The sequence below is a fragment of the Schistosoma mansoni genome (assembly GCF_000237925.1).
Source record: "Schistosoma mansoni, WGS project CABG00000000 data, supercontig 0179, strain Puerto Rico, whole genome shotgun sequence".
Classification (NCBI taxonomy): Eukaryota; Metazoa; Platyhelminthes; class Trematoda; order Strigeidida; family Schistosomatidae; genus Schistosoma; species Schistosoma mansoni.
The window spans coordinates 71,968-89,470 of record NW_017386063.1 but is presented as its reverse complement, the minus strand read 5'-3'; the positions used below and the strand labels follow the sequence as shown (position 1 = coordinate 89,470).

At 34.6% G+C, this 17,503-nt stretch overlaps 2 protein-coding genes across 2 annotated transcripts in view; one reads left to right on the top strand and one right to left on the bottom strand.

Annotated features, from left to right (window-relative positions):
* Positions 1-17,503, bottom strand: part of Smp_164340 (afadin (af-6 protein), putative) — a gene marked incomplete at its 5' end in the record, with an annotated part of 78,555 nt that overhangs the window by 37,429 nt on the left and 23,623 nt on the right. The window contains 3 exons of the mRNA XM_018795298.1: positions 167-457; positions 3,503-3,673; positions 8,108-8,425. Coding sequence (XP_018646961.1) covers positions 167-457; positions 3,503-3,673; positions 8,108-8,425 — 780 coding nt within the window. The remainder of the gene's footprint in view (positions 1-166; positions 458-3,502; positions 3,674-8,107; positions 8,426-17,503) is intronic.
* Smp_140380 (hypothetical protein) lies at positions 11,985-12,107 on the top strand (the record flags this gene model as incomplete). Its single annotated transcript, XM_018795309.1, has 1 exon — positions 11,985-12,107. The coding sequence occupies one exon, from the start codon at positions 11,985-11,987 to the stop codon at positions 12,105-12,107; it is 123 nt and encodes a 40-aa protein (XP_018646962.1).

Below are 17,503 nucleotides of genomic sequence, written 5' to 3'. Positions count from 1 at the left end.
CTGGACGGCGCAAGGTCGTGGATGCGCACTGCTAAGGAGTCTCACAATAGAACGAAACGGCCGTCTAGTGCTTCCAGGTTCTCCCTGGTGGTCTAGCTTCAATTGACTCATGCGTTCAATTATGATAATTTAAAAACATGCCAACACATTTTAAATGTTTACTTACCATTGATAATCGCATACAATTAGTCCATGGTCGATTCTCTATTTGTCCATTTACAATTGAATGCTTTTTCACTTTAATTAAACCGGTTTTAATTAATGGATGTAGAAAATCCAACAGACCATCTGGGATACCGCTAAGTACAGCATCGGATACATAACCATCAGCTGGTAATAATAAAGGAATTGGTAATTCTTTTAATTCATTCAATTGTAATTCAGATAATGTATGATCAGATTGTCCTGTATTAATATTATAATGCTCAATTTCATCAGCGTATGCACGGTCGTTAACCTGAAAAGGAATATAAGAGGAAAACAAATGGAAAAATGTCAGTTCATTTTACAATAGTATCAGGGTACTGTAAATGTTACATCTGGATGGAGAGTAAATTAATGGTAACTGCTAAGGACTATCATTACATACATTCCTATTGGATAGTTATTAAATAACTAGACTATATGTATATTCATATTCCTCTCATTATAAACTTTCATTTGACATATTGGCTACTGTTATACGATTTAATATTCTTAATTTATTTCCAATTTATTAGCTATAGTCCCTCATACTCATAGTCACTTTTGGCTTGATCATGTATATTTTTTATTTTTTATTTTGTGGTGTGATGTGATCTCGTTTGCTTGTATATAAACTAAGTCCGTCTAAAACATATGATTCGTAGATTGGAGGCTGAGATTGTGTTCTGGAATCAACGGACAGGAATAGGAGAGAAGGATCAATAAGGACTCAGAATTGACACAGGGCTGCTAGTGCTGGTTGACGTGTCATTGGTTTCCCACAAGAACAAAATCATATAGACAATGGAATAAGTCATCAATAATTAGAAAGTTGTCTAGGAGTCATTTATTTTGATGAATATACTAACAAATGAATGGTCAACTCTTCAAATGAAGTTCAAAAAAGAACTAAGTTGAAGAAGCTACCAAAAAACAGAAAATATTTCTCTGCTGTATCAAAACAGTAAGTCTAAGACAAATAATTAATAGAAATAAATCACTATAAGCAAAGATGGATAGTGGCTAGCAGTGGAATCCAGGACGCGCGTTTCGTCCTATTTGGGACTCGTCAGTTGGATGTACCTGTATCTCAGAGTTGATGTTCATCCTAGGACTCGAACCCAGGCAATATCGAGGCAATACGTACAGTTTTCACAAATGGCCAATAAGAGACTGATCAGTTGCAGTCCTAAGCATCAATGGGAAGATTCAAACAAACAATACCAAGTGAATAAATCACTGTTTCAAAGAATAGTTAATGATTCATGACAAATTAAGTTGGGAAAAGAAGAGCATATATAAGAGAACAAATGAATATAGGTAAAATAAAAACCGTTATAATTAGAATAAGGAGCCAAAATGAACAGAATTACTTATTCGTTGCAAAAAAAATAATTTTTCTGGTCACGGTATTCATGAGCTGTAGAAATGTCTGGATACATATTGAAACTTCTTTTTGTTTAAAAGTAGTGTAACGTGAGGAACCTATTAATTAGGTCACTTTAACCAATCTAGCGAGTTATATTTCATAATCGAACTTCATTATTCCCTCCCTCATACGGAAAGAATATACAGTCTTAATAAACAACGTTAGTTCGTTTATTACTAATGACTAAGTAAGTTCGTGGTTGCCAATCTAAGTCACTTAACATCGCGTACACACTGTGTTTTATATTTAGATGATCAGAGGTAACTAGTGAGAATCTCTTATCCTGGTTTTTCTGCAACTTGACAGTCATCGATTAAGCAAAACTGTAATCGTGAGTGAGATATTGTTCCCTCCACAGGAGTTATTACCATGTTGGAAAAGATATATTGCTAAGGTGGATGATTCTGATGGAGTTTCGTTCTGTGAGCTGAATGATTAAATCGTGAAGCTTTCATTGTCCTTCTAAACAACATCATCGGTACAAATTTCAGATAGAAGTGAGGTAGTCAAATTTATTTTCATATGACTGACGGTCTATCTTGTAGAATTCGATGTTGTTAAGTGTTTGCTAACCTCTGTCTTTGATTATCTCTTCCTTTGATCTGATTCTTGATCTCAAATTTACCAATGATTTATCCAATGGTCAATAAATTGGAACGATTGTGACAAGGATCTAAAAATTCTCCGGTCTTCTTTGTACTCGTTCTACTTAAAATCTCAATGTTTTCACGGATTACCATCCGTTCACAATTCTCCTCGTGTATTGATATAAGGAAATATACATCATAGTTTTTGATAACTAGTTGATGCTCATGCATGCGAACACGAAGAAGGCACCCACATTGTCCGATGAAATGTTCCTCACAGTTGGAACAGTTTGCTTTTTTCTTGTTTTCATGTCATCCTCCATTTTCAATAAAATTGATTGAATTGATCTTGTTGGTTTATGCACCACATGTATTCAAAATGACCTCCGAATTCTTATTGTAACTTTTAATACATCATGTACATGCAGAAGGATGATTCATTTGTTAGTTTTCACATTTGACTTCGTCTTTGATGATGAGTTCGACTGATATTTTTGGTTGACATTGCACGGATAGTGGTTCTTTTGAAAAACAGTCATTAAATAATTTTTTTCATTTGTTTGCTCAGCAAGCGTGCTGCAATGTGTCTTCATGCTCCTAAATAAAGTTTATACTCAATTCATTTTGAGTTATTGGGTTGTTGTTACAGTAGTTGAGAATTTGATCTATCCGGGTTGACTTCTAATATATTTGATTCTCCAGTTTTCCTGTGTTATTTCTGCATATCAACACATCAAAGAATGACAGTTTATTGTTCGAATCCTTTTCTATTTTGGATTTTATATTGTTGAAGATGTTGTCGAGCAAGACGAACAATGAAAGCTCCAGAACTAAACCACACAGTTCAGATAAATAGATGACTGGTGGTTACTGATAATCAACAAGGACCCTGGACCTAGATTTCATGCTATTCCTCAGTTGTCAGAGCGATTCAACTGCACTCGAGTGGATTAACGCACCCTGTAAGGTTTGAACCCTTGTTATCTAGCTTTAAAATGTCTTTCCAAATATAATACCATTAATTATATGTTAAATTCAGTGGGCGTTCAACTATCAGATACGCCATGTTGACGAATACTAACTAGTATCGAAATCATGATGTGGATTCGCGGTCGATTATCTCCAACCACCTAACCTTTCAACATGATGATTTGGAATCGCTTAAAACAATGCCAATAGTGGAATTCGATAGATAAACCTTGATCAATACTAAATCAGTAAGTAAACAGGATATTAGAAAGCGAAATGTAAAATAATCAAAGAATTACGCAGTAAATCATATTCATATTTCAAGTTGACTTACCTCTTTGGCTCCAGTTACAATTAAATCGATCCATTCATCAGGGACCGGTGGTGGATCAGATAAATGCGCTAATAACCATTCTAATTGAATACTATTTAACGAAATTAAACTTATACATTGCTGATAGAATTCATCTAAATTGGTACGATTAGCCATTATCAATTGACATGCCTGAAAGATTAGTAAGATGTAAAAAAGGATAGATCACTTCTTGAATAGACATTATGACATTTCTTGAAGGCATTACCAAATTTAGTTGAATATTGTCCAGATAAATTACTGGTAATGTCTACCAATGTGATATTGAGTGATGAAGGTCAATGTTATAAATTTAAATAGTCTTATTAAATGCATCAATGCTGATTATCCTGAATAAAACAATAGGCTGTTTACAGTAATTAGTGATCAAGAGGTACTGCTTTCATGTTACCGCCAACTACTTAAATAAATTTACATGTATCTGCTAAAGCATTTGCATTGGTAGAACAGAAAGACGGCTCTACGTTGCAGATTAACATCTAGCCAAATACACTGTTATAAGTGTGCTAACTTTATGATAATTTGGATTTTAAAATATGATGGTTTGTAAGCATTTGATTAGAACCAAACGAAATAAAATGAATTCATGGGATACTGCTCAATTCTTTGTTCTTGCTCTCTTTGAAAACAAAACAACCTAACTTATTCATAGAACACAAGCTTTTCTATTAAGCTTAGAGCTACAGTTTTCCTCCGTAAAAATTTGAAATATGGTCCTTTTACGTAAAATGAAGTGAGTGGTGTAGGGTTTGAACCGCACATTTAAGGGATGGAGGTTAAACACCCTATAAACCCGCACGAAATATGTGTGCATTGTAGCTAGTAAAATTATCACCTTCGAGTAATCCCTACTTAGGTCTTGAAGTAAAATAAGTTAGAAAATTTTATCTATGTAGGATGCACAGTGCCCATGAACGCTTTATCTCTAGATCATTGAGTCGGGATTCGATTGTTTACAGAATTAATTTCAATCAGTCCATGATAGTACATGACTATTCTTTATTGCTTTCGATGGGTACCTTCCTGACATTCGGCATGATTTGCCCAGTTCTAAGAAACTTTGAATTGATTTTCAAAAACCTTAATGCATAGATAGATAAATCAGAAATAATTCTTTCAATAAATCTGACTGAGTCCCACAACTACTTACTGGAATTAATAATAGAAAGGAAAATCCAAAATGAAAGAAAATTCCTTTTTTTACAAGATACAGAGTATGAATTTTTTTTTATTTTTAATAAAACAAGATATTCAAGTTATCAGTATTCGACATCGAAAGTCCAATTTCAAATTGGACTTTGAAACCGTAAATATAAACGTGCAATGAAAATTTCATATCTCTCATAAATCTACCTGTGTACATCGTTGAAGACGACATTCAACTGCCAGTTCTAATCCTTGTCTATGTGCCCATCGTTTAATACGATCTAGTCGTCTATTCAGACGTGATGCTCCAAGTCTTGTAAGCCATAAATTACCATCATTTAAAACATTTCTAGGTTTAGCTTCTGTATCAATTAGAACTGTGTTAAATATATATGCACCAATTAAATGAAATAATTGTGAATACAATTGGAAAGTTAAAGCAGGATTGACACGTGATTTTCTTAGTTGTTGCATTAAATAAGTAAAATTCTGCAGAATGATTTGCATACTCATCGGTTCTTTGTGTTTATTCCATGTTTCTGATGGGTCGATTGGTTTATCATCTAGAAGTACATCGTCCTAATATAAAATAAGGAAGTAGTTAGGAAATCAAACACAGGCATAATATTTTATTTAATTGTACATACTACTTACGAGTAGACAAGACGTATATTCAAAAGATATGAGGCAGTAAGTTTCCACTCAATGGTAATTATGCCATTGATACTAATTGTTGTATTCAATATCATATATTTTATTGTAGTAAGGGATTTCAAACAAAAACATATGATATTATAGGACCATTTCAAAATTTACGCTAATTCAACCTTTGTGTTTTGCTAGAATCTGAGTTCCAAAATGTCTTTGTGCCTTCTTTTAATTTGTTCTTTACCTAATCTTTTCTATTACTACCAATACTGTAACTAATCGTGTTACTCTGAGATTTGCCTTGAAGTAATTTACTTCCCTGTCTTAATCTAGTATGGTAACCTGAAACGACGTATGTCTCTACGTTGCATATAACTAACCGATTAACTGATGAAAGGTTACATTAATGCAACAAAAGACACTTTCATATAATTGGCCCAATATAATTTGTTTAAAGGAAACATTCTTCCAAATACCTTGATTGTTATTGCTATTGATTTTTATAACTGGGAAACCAATTAATCATGGAACAAAACTCTGCAAATTACCTGCTGAATGACCGTTTAAACTCTTGTCAATCAAATAAGATCATTGATGACTGACATCAATAAAAATACAATTACTTGTCGACAATTTTAAGTTTAGTTATTTTATGTTTAACAATCTTCCTGTAGTTTATGATACTTATATTGACACAAGCAGTATATAACAACAGTCAGAAACAGATTGTCTTACAGAAGAAGGTTGAGGAGATCGAGAAAGAAAGTATGAGAACAGAAAGCAATTGGTATAGACATGAAGGATCAATGAAGTCTGAGACAATTGATTGACATTTTGCAAATGAAGTATTTACTGTATGGTTATCAGATTTTACTAAGATGTTCTGTAATTTTGTGTTCAAATACATTCGATTGTTCCCATTTGTGTTCTCATTCACTACATTCCTAGTGTATAGCTTGTTTTGTAGACTTCTTGGAAAGTTTACAATGAGAAGTACACCTTAAACTATTGAAACGATAAACTCAATCCTGATCAGTTGATTCTACACAATGATACAATAACACAGATCGATCCTTAAATACGTAGATCAATTTACTAACACCGAATCCCTTTCCTACTTCAAATGGACTGATGTTAAAAGACAAAGCAAATAACAAAACTGAATATTAAATTCATTTAGTATTGTTTGTTTGAATCTTCTCACTGATGTTTAGGGCTGCAACTGGTCAGTCTCTAATTGGCATATGTGCATACTGTGCGTATTGCCTCGATATAACCTTAATTCACAAGCATTGTAAGCAAAGATGGATAAAGCGTTGGCGTTTGAAGCGAAATGTACTGGGTTCGAGTCCCACAGTGAATATCAACAAGTCTGAGATGTAGGTACATCCAGCTAACGAGTTCCAAATAGGACGAAACGCGCATCAAACCGGATTCCACTACTAGCCACTATCCATCTTTGCTTAAAACTGAATACTGTTTTTCTTTTAATAACTTAGTTTCAGTTGACAATATATTAAACAAATACATCCCTTTGACTAAATTAATTTCATTGTTTGTTAGTTAAATATCATTTATTGATTTGGTGCTGGTAACCGACTAAATTAGCATAATTGATCAATTGGAAGTATATATAAAATATGAAAGACTTGAATTAGCCTAAAATTCTTGTATATGTGTGTGCATGTGTTTATGTATGTGTATGAAAAATCAGTGTAGGTAACATTCATAGTTAAGAAACTGAAATATTGAATAGTAAAGATTAGATATTAAAAGTTAAAATTCCGGTCAATGAATTGAAGAATTTGAATTAAATGTACATATAAGCAATGATGGATATTGGCTAGTAGTGGAATCCAGTTTGACGCGCGTTTCGTCCTATTTGGGACTCGTCAGCTGGAGGTACCTGCATCTCAGAGTTGATGTTCAGTCTGGGACATATATATTTGATGTTTCACTACAAGGATTGAGTTTGATTAGACATTCTTTAAAATCTAGGAAACATTAGATAATACATACAAACCAGTATAGGACTTCACATAAGTGCAAATCTACGACTCTAGTAGAGATGGAAGTCAGGACTTCAAGGTCTGGTGTCTAGCATTATACTTTTTGATTGTTCAACAGGAATGTGATGGGATGTATTTATTAAGTTCAGTTAAGTTGTGATATTTTGCTAGTATGAGTATGTGATATAAATCTCTAATGGCCTGTTCCTAAATCGATGGGTTTCATATGAATACTAGAAACTCTAGACAGAAGTCTTTATTGGTTGGTATTGGGATTAAGACTAATTGTACTATATGCAGAGATGGAAAGATAGACTGTCAAATTTGCAATCAGTATCTTCTTTTTTGCTACTAAGCTCCTCCAAAACCTTGAGTTCCTGAGTTCTATTCCATAACGAGTACTCCCCAAAGAGGGATAAGGCAGTTCTTTTGTGCTAATTGATCATCTCAGGATCTGTACCCGATAGAACAAAACTAGTAATTCATGCAATCAAAGTTCTTATTACCATCAAATATAAAATCAAATATATCAATCCTAATCTCATTGAAACAGAACTGGCGGTTGTTATAAACGAATTAGCAGTTCTTCTAAAGAGGAATATTTTCAAACTTGACAAACGATAATCAGCGATGTAATTTGTTGCGAGTGACCAAATAATTGATGTCAATCCCTTCAATGAACTAAAATAAAAGGTATGAACACTAGCCAGAGGAGTAAATTTTTTTTGTCTTAGTAAAATAAAATCTTACATAGGGAACCTACTTGTAAATCTAAATCTCCAGGATATGTTAAACATGGCAACCATGGTTGAAGTATACTATACATAATTGAACGTAAATAATAAAAGCAATGATCTACAGTTTCAGCTAATAAATGTAAAGCATCTCGACAAATTACTGATTGTATTATAGATCCTGATTGATCATTTTGATGACGATTAGTTCTAGAATGATTTGAGCAAAGATCAATATCATTTTTGAAAAAATGCAATAATTCACTACTATTTCCAAGCCAATATGTTAATGGTTTAATAAGAAGTGAAGGATTTGAATTAGAATTACGATTGAAATTTGGTACAGACTATAAAAGTAGAACAAAAAAAATAAATGAGATGGTTTTGTCATTTAAGAAATATAAACAGAATATTATTGAAACTGAGTGTTATATCCTAGCGAAGACATAATTACGGATAATTCCCAGGACCTATTAATGGACGATTATTCTATATATATTCTTATGGTTTAACTATTGAGTAATTATATTGTGTATATCTATATTCATCTTATTATAAGCTTCACTTTGACCTATAGATTATTATTATACGATTTACTGTTCCTAAATTATATTCAGTTTATTGATTGTTGTATCCCACGTTCACAGCCACATTTGGCCTGATCTTGTACAAATATTATTTTCTATTTTATGGGTGATGTGATCTGTCTGTCTGGTATATAAACAGAGTATGCTTGAAATAAATGATTCGCATAGCAGAAGCTGTAATTGGTGTTCTGGACTCAAGTGGAAGGGCTAGGTGGACAAATGACAAATAGGGACGCTAGACTGATCATACCGGTTGAACGTCATTGATTTGTCACTGTGTTAAGGTCGGAAAAGTCGTATTTCCATTGGTGGGTAATTCACGTGATAAAAACCGGACATAAGATCAATAACGAGTTGTCCTACGTCCTTTGTTTATTTTGTAAAGTTACAACTAATTGGCGACGGGCTTTGTAAAGACAACACTGAGATTGTATATACATATCACGTGAAGAATAAACTTATGCTATTCAAGAAAGCGTTGGTGAACTGAGCAAGTTATAGACAAACCACTGACATGAGAAATGAAAGAGGTAGGTCACGTTTCTTATTGACAGTGTAGAAATTAAATACTGGACATGTATGTATATATTTTAAGATGAAATTCACACTCAGAGAGATAATAATAGTATACATTCAATTGTAGTGACCTGCTTTTCTCGACGAGAATGCGATTGGTATAATGGAAAATTTTATTATTATAACCAATTGTACCAGTGATGGTTTAACTGTACTCATTTTGTTTGACTGTATCAAAACCACTTTTCGTTCGAACTTTCTCGTGCCCTGCCTTTTTGCCTGTACTCGTTGGCACGTCTCAGTATTCTTTCGATACCACGAGATCGCCAATAAATATACTTTATCTGGACCAACTACAGCCTTCTGGTTTACGAGCTGGCGAAGGAACCAAGAAGTTTTCGGGCGCGTAATCGTGTTGTAGTGGTGAACATAGTCAATCAAGACTTGATGCCATCTACACAATTTTCTTTGTTACATCCGAAGAGAGTTGACAAGATTGAATCATTGTTTGCAAAGCTTCTGTGTATGTTTTTTTGTCATGAATTGACGTTATTCGATGTATTAGTAAAAATCAGGCAATACAAGAAAGCTGTTTTATTCTAACAGCTAAAATCAGTGTTAATATAAATCAGAAAGGGGTTTTGTGGAGATTTCAATGTTTCCATAGTTGAAATCATGAGTCAATTGAAGCTAGACCACCAAGGAAAATCTGGAAGCACTAGACGGCCATTTTCGTCCTATTGTGGGACTCCACAGCAGTGCGTCAACGACGTCGCCCCGCGAGATTCGAACCCAGGAGCTACTAGTCTCGCGCCAGAGCACTTAACTGACAGACCACTGAGCCGGCATCCAACGATGTTAATGTCTAACTTCAACCAATCCACGAAGTTCAGCAACCGTTCACCAATTGTCTTCAGTGAGTTCCTATCTCACAACAGACGTGGTCGAACTTCACTGGTAGGTCCTGGGTTCGAGTCTCGCGAGGCGAGATCGTGGATGCGCACTGCTGAGAAGTCCCACAACAGGACGAAACGGCCGCCCAGTGCTTCAAGGTTTTCCTTGGTGGTCTAACTTCAATTGTATCATGATTTCAACTATTTTAATATAAATGACAAAACTCACCTCGTGGATTAAGCTAATGAACAACAGTACTTAATAACAGTTTTTTAAATATTTTTTTGATATGTCGAGAGTTAGATAGTTGTCACCAATGGAACTGAATGATTATTGAGATAAAACAAAATTGATTGATTTGCAATTATATTAATGATTCCAATTTTTAGGCTTTCTTCAGGGGATCTATAGGTCCTGGATTGAACTCTTGGTTGGATTGTGAGTGACTATAAATCTAATTTTATGGAATTTGTCTTAAAATCTTTAATTGGTCTCTCAGTACAACAAATGTACGAAGTTTTTATCACGAACAATCTATAATATGATTATTAGAATATATATAGAATCTTCTCTTCTGTCTTTCATGTTTATTGTCTTTGTAAATTATGATGATTCATTGCTTCATTGGGACATTTCAATATTTTGAATATTTATACATCTATAATTGTGTTGCATAACGAGGGGCAAAATCTGACTCATATGTCCTCGTCGTGCCTCCTGGATCATGGCGACCATCCCATGTACTACCGTGAGCGGTAATGTGTGTGGTGGAGATCGGCCTAATCAATCACTCTACCAATACCCGAGAACGATTATGAATGCTACAAAGAATCACTGCATAACTATTGAGGGTTCAAAAGAGTGGTAAAAAAATGAGTCTGCCCAAACAAAAACAAAAAAAGTTGTGAGTATTATGCAATGGTTCTGCGTAAGCAGTGCAGAAACAGCTATCCCGCCGCGGTAGTTGTGCCGTGCTACGATGTAGCACTCTTCTCCAGAAGGACCTACTAGGCTTCACCATTCTATATGGCTGGAAGGGGGGGTGTTTTATGACACAAAATACTGACTAGAATAAAATTATTTTGAAACACAATCAAACATAGACACAACAAAATTTATAGTCAATTCATAAAGTTATTGAAGACATTATATGAAATGACTTAGCGGACTTAAATGTATACATTCTTTATCTTTATAGTAAATCTTGAATCGTAGTATAATTTCATACTTTTGTTTTGTTATTGATTGATCATTGAGTAGTGATCAATGTGACGTATACCAAATCCTTCTTAGTGTTGATCGAATCCTGTCGATCAAGTTACAATGTGGTCGTTAGTCTAAGTAACTCAACATCATGTACACTATTTCCACATGTCCTGTAGTGGTTGGAGGTAATCAACAAGAAACCCTTGACCTAGGTTTCGTGCTACTTGGCACTCGTCAGCAAGGTATACTCGTAGTCACTAGGGAACTGATGCTCCCTGATAGATTAGATCTTGTGTCACTCAGCTTTACAGAATGAGACTTTACCACCGTTCCTTAGTTTTATTCGTTATGTTCAGATTATTTTTATCATATTATCTCAACTTTTTTGCAATACATCTGTGTTGACGTAAAATATGACAAACCTACACCTCTACATAGTTATTCCTAGCTCTATGTTGTTTACAACTGGGAGACTGACTGTGATTTTGATCATTTTACTGATGATTAACAGAAAATTCAAATGTAATTAAAAGGAAACCATACATGTAAGTAAAAACTAAATTGACATAGTTAAAACAACATACTTCATAGATTCTATTAGCCATATAATTTGTTAAATGCGATATACAATGTTCTCGTTCAGTTAATTGACATTGACTTGTTGTGTTCAATTTCTTTATACAAGATCTATAGGTTAAATATAATGCATAAGCAAGTGACAAATAGAATGAACGACTTTTTACAGGATCTTCATGAGATAATGATAACTTCTGTGTATTATTCAAATCCGATTGAGTACAAATTAGAATATGATCAATTAAATTAATATATTGATCCATTAAAGTATCCGATGGTAATTCATTTGTATGTTCTAATTCAATAGATAATGGTAATTGATCTGATTTAGATAGTGATGATGATGTTACCATTGCATTGGGTAATTTATGAGATGATTTTCTCTTTGCATCAATGTTAGAACCATTAATTTCTTGGTTCTTTGTAGATAAATTCAAATTTGATGAAGAGTTCTATTGACAATAAAAGTTAAGGGTATAGGAAATATTTCATGACTGAATATTTAATATATAATTGTAATTGATTAAAAGTGTTATATTATATTATTTTATTGATTTAAACACATAAATATTGGTACAAGGAGGCACCAAATATATATGCACCGCACAAATCTCATTTGATTTGTGTGAGGGCTGTGATACTGCCCGGGTGCACAAACTGAAGCAGGTGGTTTTCTTAGGGAGCCACAGCCGGAGCCTTTGACCTAAAGGTCTGATCCATAAGGCAGTGGAGCATTGTGAGGAGATACAGTCCCATGGTAGCCGATGAACAACGATTGATTCATACGCCATTTGTTCCCTCAGGATACTGGAGCCCATGTGCACCATTGGTTTGGAACCAGGGTTTTCCAACTCCCCTAGGTGGATCCTCCTCATCCACCAACCCGGTTAAAGCGCCGGACATTCACTTTTCGTCCTCTCAATTTTGTAAACAACCTCCTCGCCACGAGAAGGCAGTGAGTGTTATAACGGACAAATAATTATGCATATTAGGAGGCATCTCAAATCGACCATTTATCTAACTTAGTTATGGCCGTAATTTGATTTCATTTAAGTCGAATATCATGAGGAAAATCTTTCAGGAGAAGAAGACGATAAACTAGATGAATACAGATATGCCATATGATAAGAAGACCAGACATGATCATATGCCTCAGAGCTATTGATAGGCGAGAAGCGCAAACGAGGTATGCTATTTGATTAAGTGAATTATGCACATAGTCATGGTCATTAACTGCACATGTTTGCTTAAACCAGCAACAAAGAAGTAAACACGTAAGTTGTGTACAGCCTCTGCAATATGAATCATTATTCTCAAAATATACTGGGTTTATATACCAAACAGACAGACCACAGCGTACCATAAAATAAGAAACAACATTTGTACAATATTCAGGCAAATGTGGCTGTGAATAGGGGAGATAGTAAATAATAGACAGGGCATAATTCGGGAATGGTAAATCATATAACAATAGTTTATAGATCAAAATAAAGCTTATAATAAGGTAAATGTGAATATGAATAGTTTAGTTATTTGGCAATTATATGATCAGTCAGTCAGTCACAACGTAGAACTTCGTACGTACGTACATCAGTTCGAGTTGCCATACCACATTAGCACAGAGATGCAGTTGTCGATTCAAATCCCATAGTGGTAGAAGTAGTAGGAGTATAATCAGAAATCCAAAAGATTAGGGTTTGAAGAAATTATTGAAGGAGTATAGTACAGTGAAATAAATTTGGAAAGAGAAAAAGATAAAGACATGAGGAATTCAGAAGATTAGAATTTGGTAGAACACAAAGAATGGATGCACCTTCGCCATTGCAAACGATTTTGAGCCATGTCATTCAAGGTCTCTAACCATCGGTTGCTATCATCTCGCGAATCCCAACCAGGTAGTCTACACCTACCAACATGGCCCAGTCCACTTGTCAGTGACTTCATGGATTTGTGCCACGTTTTAGTCTGGCCACCCCTAGCTTTCTTCCAACCTACTCCTACACCATGAAACATTGCACGTCGGGGCAGTCGGTGGTTGGGCATACGTAACACATGTGCCAGCCATCTCAACTGATGAAGTTTCACTACTTCATCAATCGATTTGCCATCCCTACCTAGTACTCGTTTCCTAACAACTGTATTACTTACCCGGTGGTCCCAGGATATACGAGCAATGCTTCGAAGACATCTATGATCGAACACTAGTAGCCTACGAATATCCTCTACTCTTATCGGCCATGTTTCACTGCCATAAAGTAGGACGGAGCGAACTGCTGCACAGTAAACACGTCCTTTGGTTGCTAGACGGATATCTCGCCTACGCCATAAATGACGCAAGTTAGCGAAAGCTAGACGTGCCTTCTGTATCCGTGCTGAGATTTCATCACACACCAGACCACAAGGGCTGATGAGACTACCAAGATAAGTGAAGCAGTGAACACGCTCAACTTCTTCACTCCCTATCACTAGTTCAGGTGTCGCTGCAACCCAATCCTGAAGTAACATTTTGCACTTCGAGGGGGAGAATCGCATCCCGAACATGCCTGCATAGTTGCTTATAGTGGTCAGAAGACTCTGCATGTTGCCAGCGTCCTCACCAAGTAAAACTATGTCGTCGGCGTATTCTAAGTCAATAAGTGAGCCTCCCGGTAAAAGTTCAACTCCTGGAGGTTTAGCTGATGAAAGTGCTATCTCTAAAAGTATGTCAATGACAAAGTTAAACAAGAATGGGGAGAGTGGACAGCCCTGACGAACGCCACTTGAGGTAATCAGTTCTGATGACAGTTCGCCATAGGCTCTAACTCGACCAGTTGTGTTCGAGTAGAGAGCCTTGATGAGGTTAATGTACTTCTTTGGCACTCCTTTCACTGACAAACACTGCCATAGAACCTCACGATCAACGGAGTCAAATGCCGCCTTAAGGTCAAGAAATACTACGATTGTCGGACGTCTGAATGTATGTCTATGTTCTAGGACCTCATATCATATCAATTATATGATAAATATATATGCATAGAATTGGTTCATAAATAGATCCCAAAGTTATTTTTCATTATCCTTATCGGGGCATAACACTAGTCTTCTTTTTTAACTTATGAACATAATTTTTTTTTAAAAAAAAAGTTAGATTGTTACAATACCAAAAATAAATAATAATTATCTGTCTTTGATTGGTCGGTTCAAGGTCAGGCGGTATAATACCCTAATATAAAAACTGAGTTGTACAATATTCAACAATTATTATTGTTGTTTTTATTACTATTTACCTAATTAAATGGTTACATCTTTTCAATGTATATTAGTTTCAGTAAATGATTTCTTTTTTGATAAAATATTCAAGATAAAATTGAATGTGATTGTATATTAATTGTTATATCGCGTGGAGATATATGAATGGTAACTTTGAGAACTATTTATGGACCAATGTGATATGTATATTTCCTATTGTATAACTGATAAGTAACTAAACGATTCATATTCGTGTACCTCTTATTATAGGCTTTATTTTAACCCATAGACTATTATTATACAATTTACCATTCTTGAGTTATCCCCAGTCAATTAATTACTGTTCCCCCTATTCACAGCCACATTTGACTAAATCTTGTACAAATGCTATTTTCTATTTTATTGGTATGATGCGGTCAGTTTGTTTGGTATATAAACCTAGTATGTTTAAGTATAATGATTCATATTGCAGAGTCTGTTATTAATGTTGTGGACTTAACTGGCTGGTCTAGGTAGAAAGCAGGACTGATAAGTACTCAAGACTGCGGGGATTATTACATCACCTATATTAAACAGGGCACTCACTCAATCGATATAACACTGATTAGGTCAAAAAGATTTTTCACTTTAAAGTGAGAAAGTAAACTAATGATATTGAAAATTGATGATATAAATATTTCAGATTATTATAAATTAATTAAAGTGAGAAATGAAAGAGAAAAAACTTACTAACTGATTGGTTAATTTTTTTCTTTAATGTGAAGATATCTATAAAACGGTAAACGACTATATACTTTATTGAATAAAGCACTTCAATATCCTTCTAGCTTAATAATTTGTGACATGTTATAGCTTCATACTCAATAGTAATGTCTCTGATTATAATGTTTGATGAAGTTACCTATGACACTACTCAGAGCATCGGTTTGCCCAAAATTGTATATATATACGTCTAATGACGATTGGGTTTATAGCCTTTCATCAATTTTCTTCAACTACCAAGTATAAAGAATCACACTTACAATTCATTTGGATTAGTGATTGGAATTCTACTTGATTGATCCAACTCCTAAAAATAGCCAAAAGTCTTACCATCCATGAGCTTAAAGCAGAACTATGCGTACAAAAGAAGTACGTCTTTTCGTTATCGTTACCATGGCCTTAATATTATTATCATTCTATTATTACGATTATTATTATTATTATTATTTCTGCATTCCCCTTTACTTATGTCTTATATTCTCATTATTTTATTCATGAATACTCATCATATCTGATTGAAAGCATGAGTCAATTGAAGCTAGACCACCATGGAAAACCTAGAAGCACTGAACGGCCGTTTCGTCCTATTGTGGGACTCCTCAGCAGTGCGCTTCGAGAAGTAAATCTTGGAGTTCTAGTGAGAAGCAGTGATCAGTGGAGTTTCAACCACGTCTGTTGTGAGATAGGAACTCACTGAAGACAACTGGTCAACGGTTGCTCAACTTCGTGGATTGGTTGGAGTTAGGCGGTTAATTGCTCTGGCGTGAGACTGGTAGGTCTTGGGTTCGAATCTCGCGAGGCGAGGTCGTGGATGTGCACTTCTGAGGAATCCCACGATAGGATGAAACGGCCGTGGTCTAGCTTTGATTGACTCATGATTTCAATTATGAAAATACTGAATCTCCACAAAAAACCTTTTCTAACTCATCATATCACCTTATTTATTTTTACACCTCTATGACCTTTAATTATTGTAACCAAAACATTTTATTTATTTTAATTATCTTATTGTATTCACTAAATCTATTGTTATTACTTGTATTACGTAATCTAGCATTATAATCTTTCTATTGCGTCATCTTTGTTATTCGTGTTTACATTTCTTCATGGAATTAGTACTTTAACAAAATATTAATGAATTAGTCTTTTTAAATTATCTACATTGAGAATAAGGCGGAGATTTTCAGCAATGTTTTTAATGTTCAGTCAGTGTATCATACTTTCACTTTTCTTCCAAGGGATTTATTTGTGGATTAGTGCATATTGAAATGTAGATCTTTATTTGAAAAGTTCATTTCAAGCCACTGGAGTAGGTCTCAACTACTTACTCTGAACATGCCCCGTTCAGACTAGCCCGAAATATTAGATGAAAAATGCAAATATGGTAGAAATTAGGATGTTAGTATGAAATATTTAATGAGAATTAAACTATTAAACAGCAGTCACCTACTAAATCGACCAAAAATGACTGAATTTTCCGGATATTAAATACTTAGTCACCACTAAGAATGTTATCATGAGTTAGACAGATAACAAACTTTTACTAATTCTCTGTTTATGTCTTGACATCAAAACTGTAATCAGAAAGATTAAATGTATACAACGGTGAACATCATTCTGACTTGACAGTCAGTAAGAATCGAAAAGCACAGGATT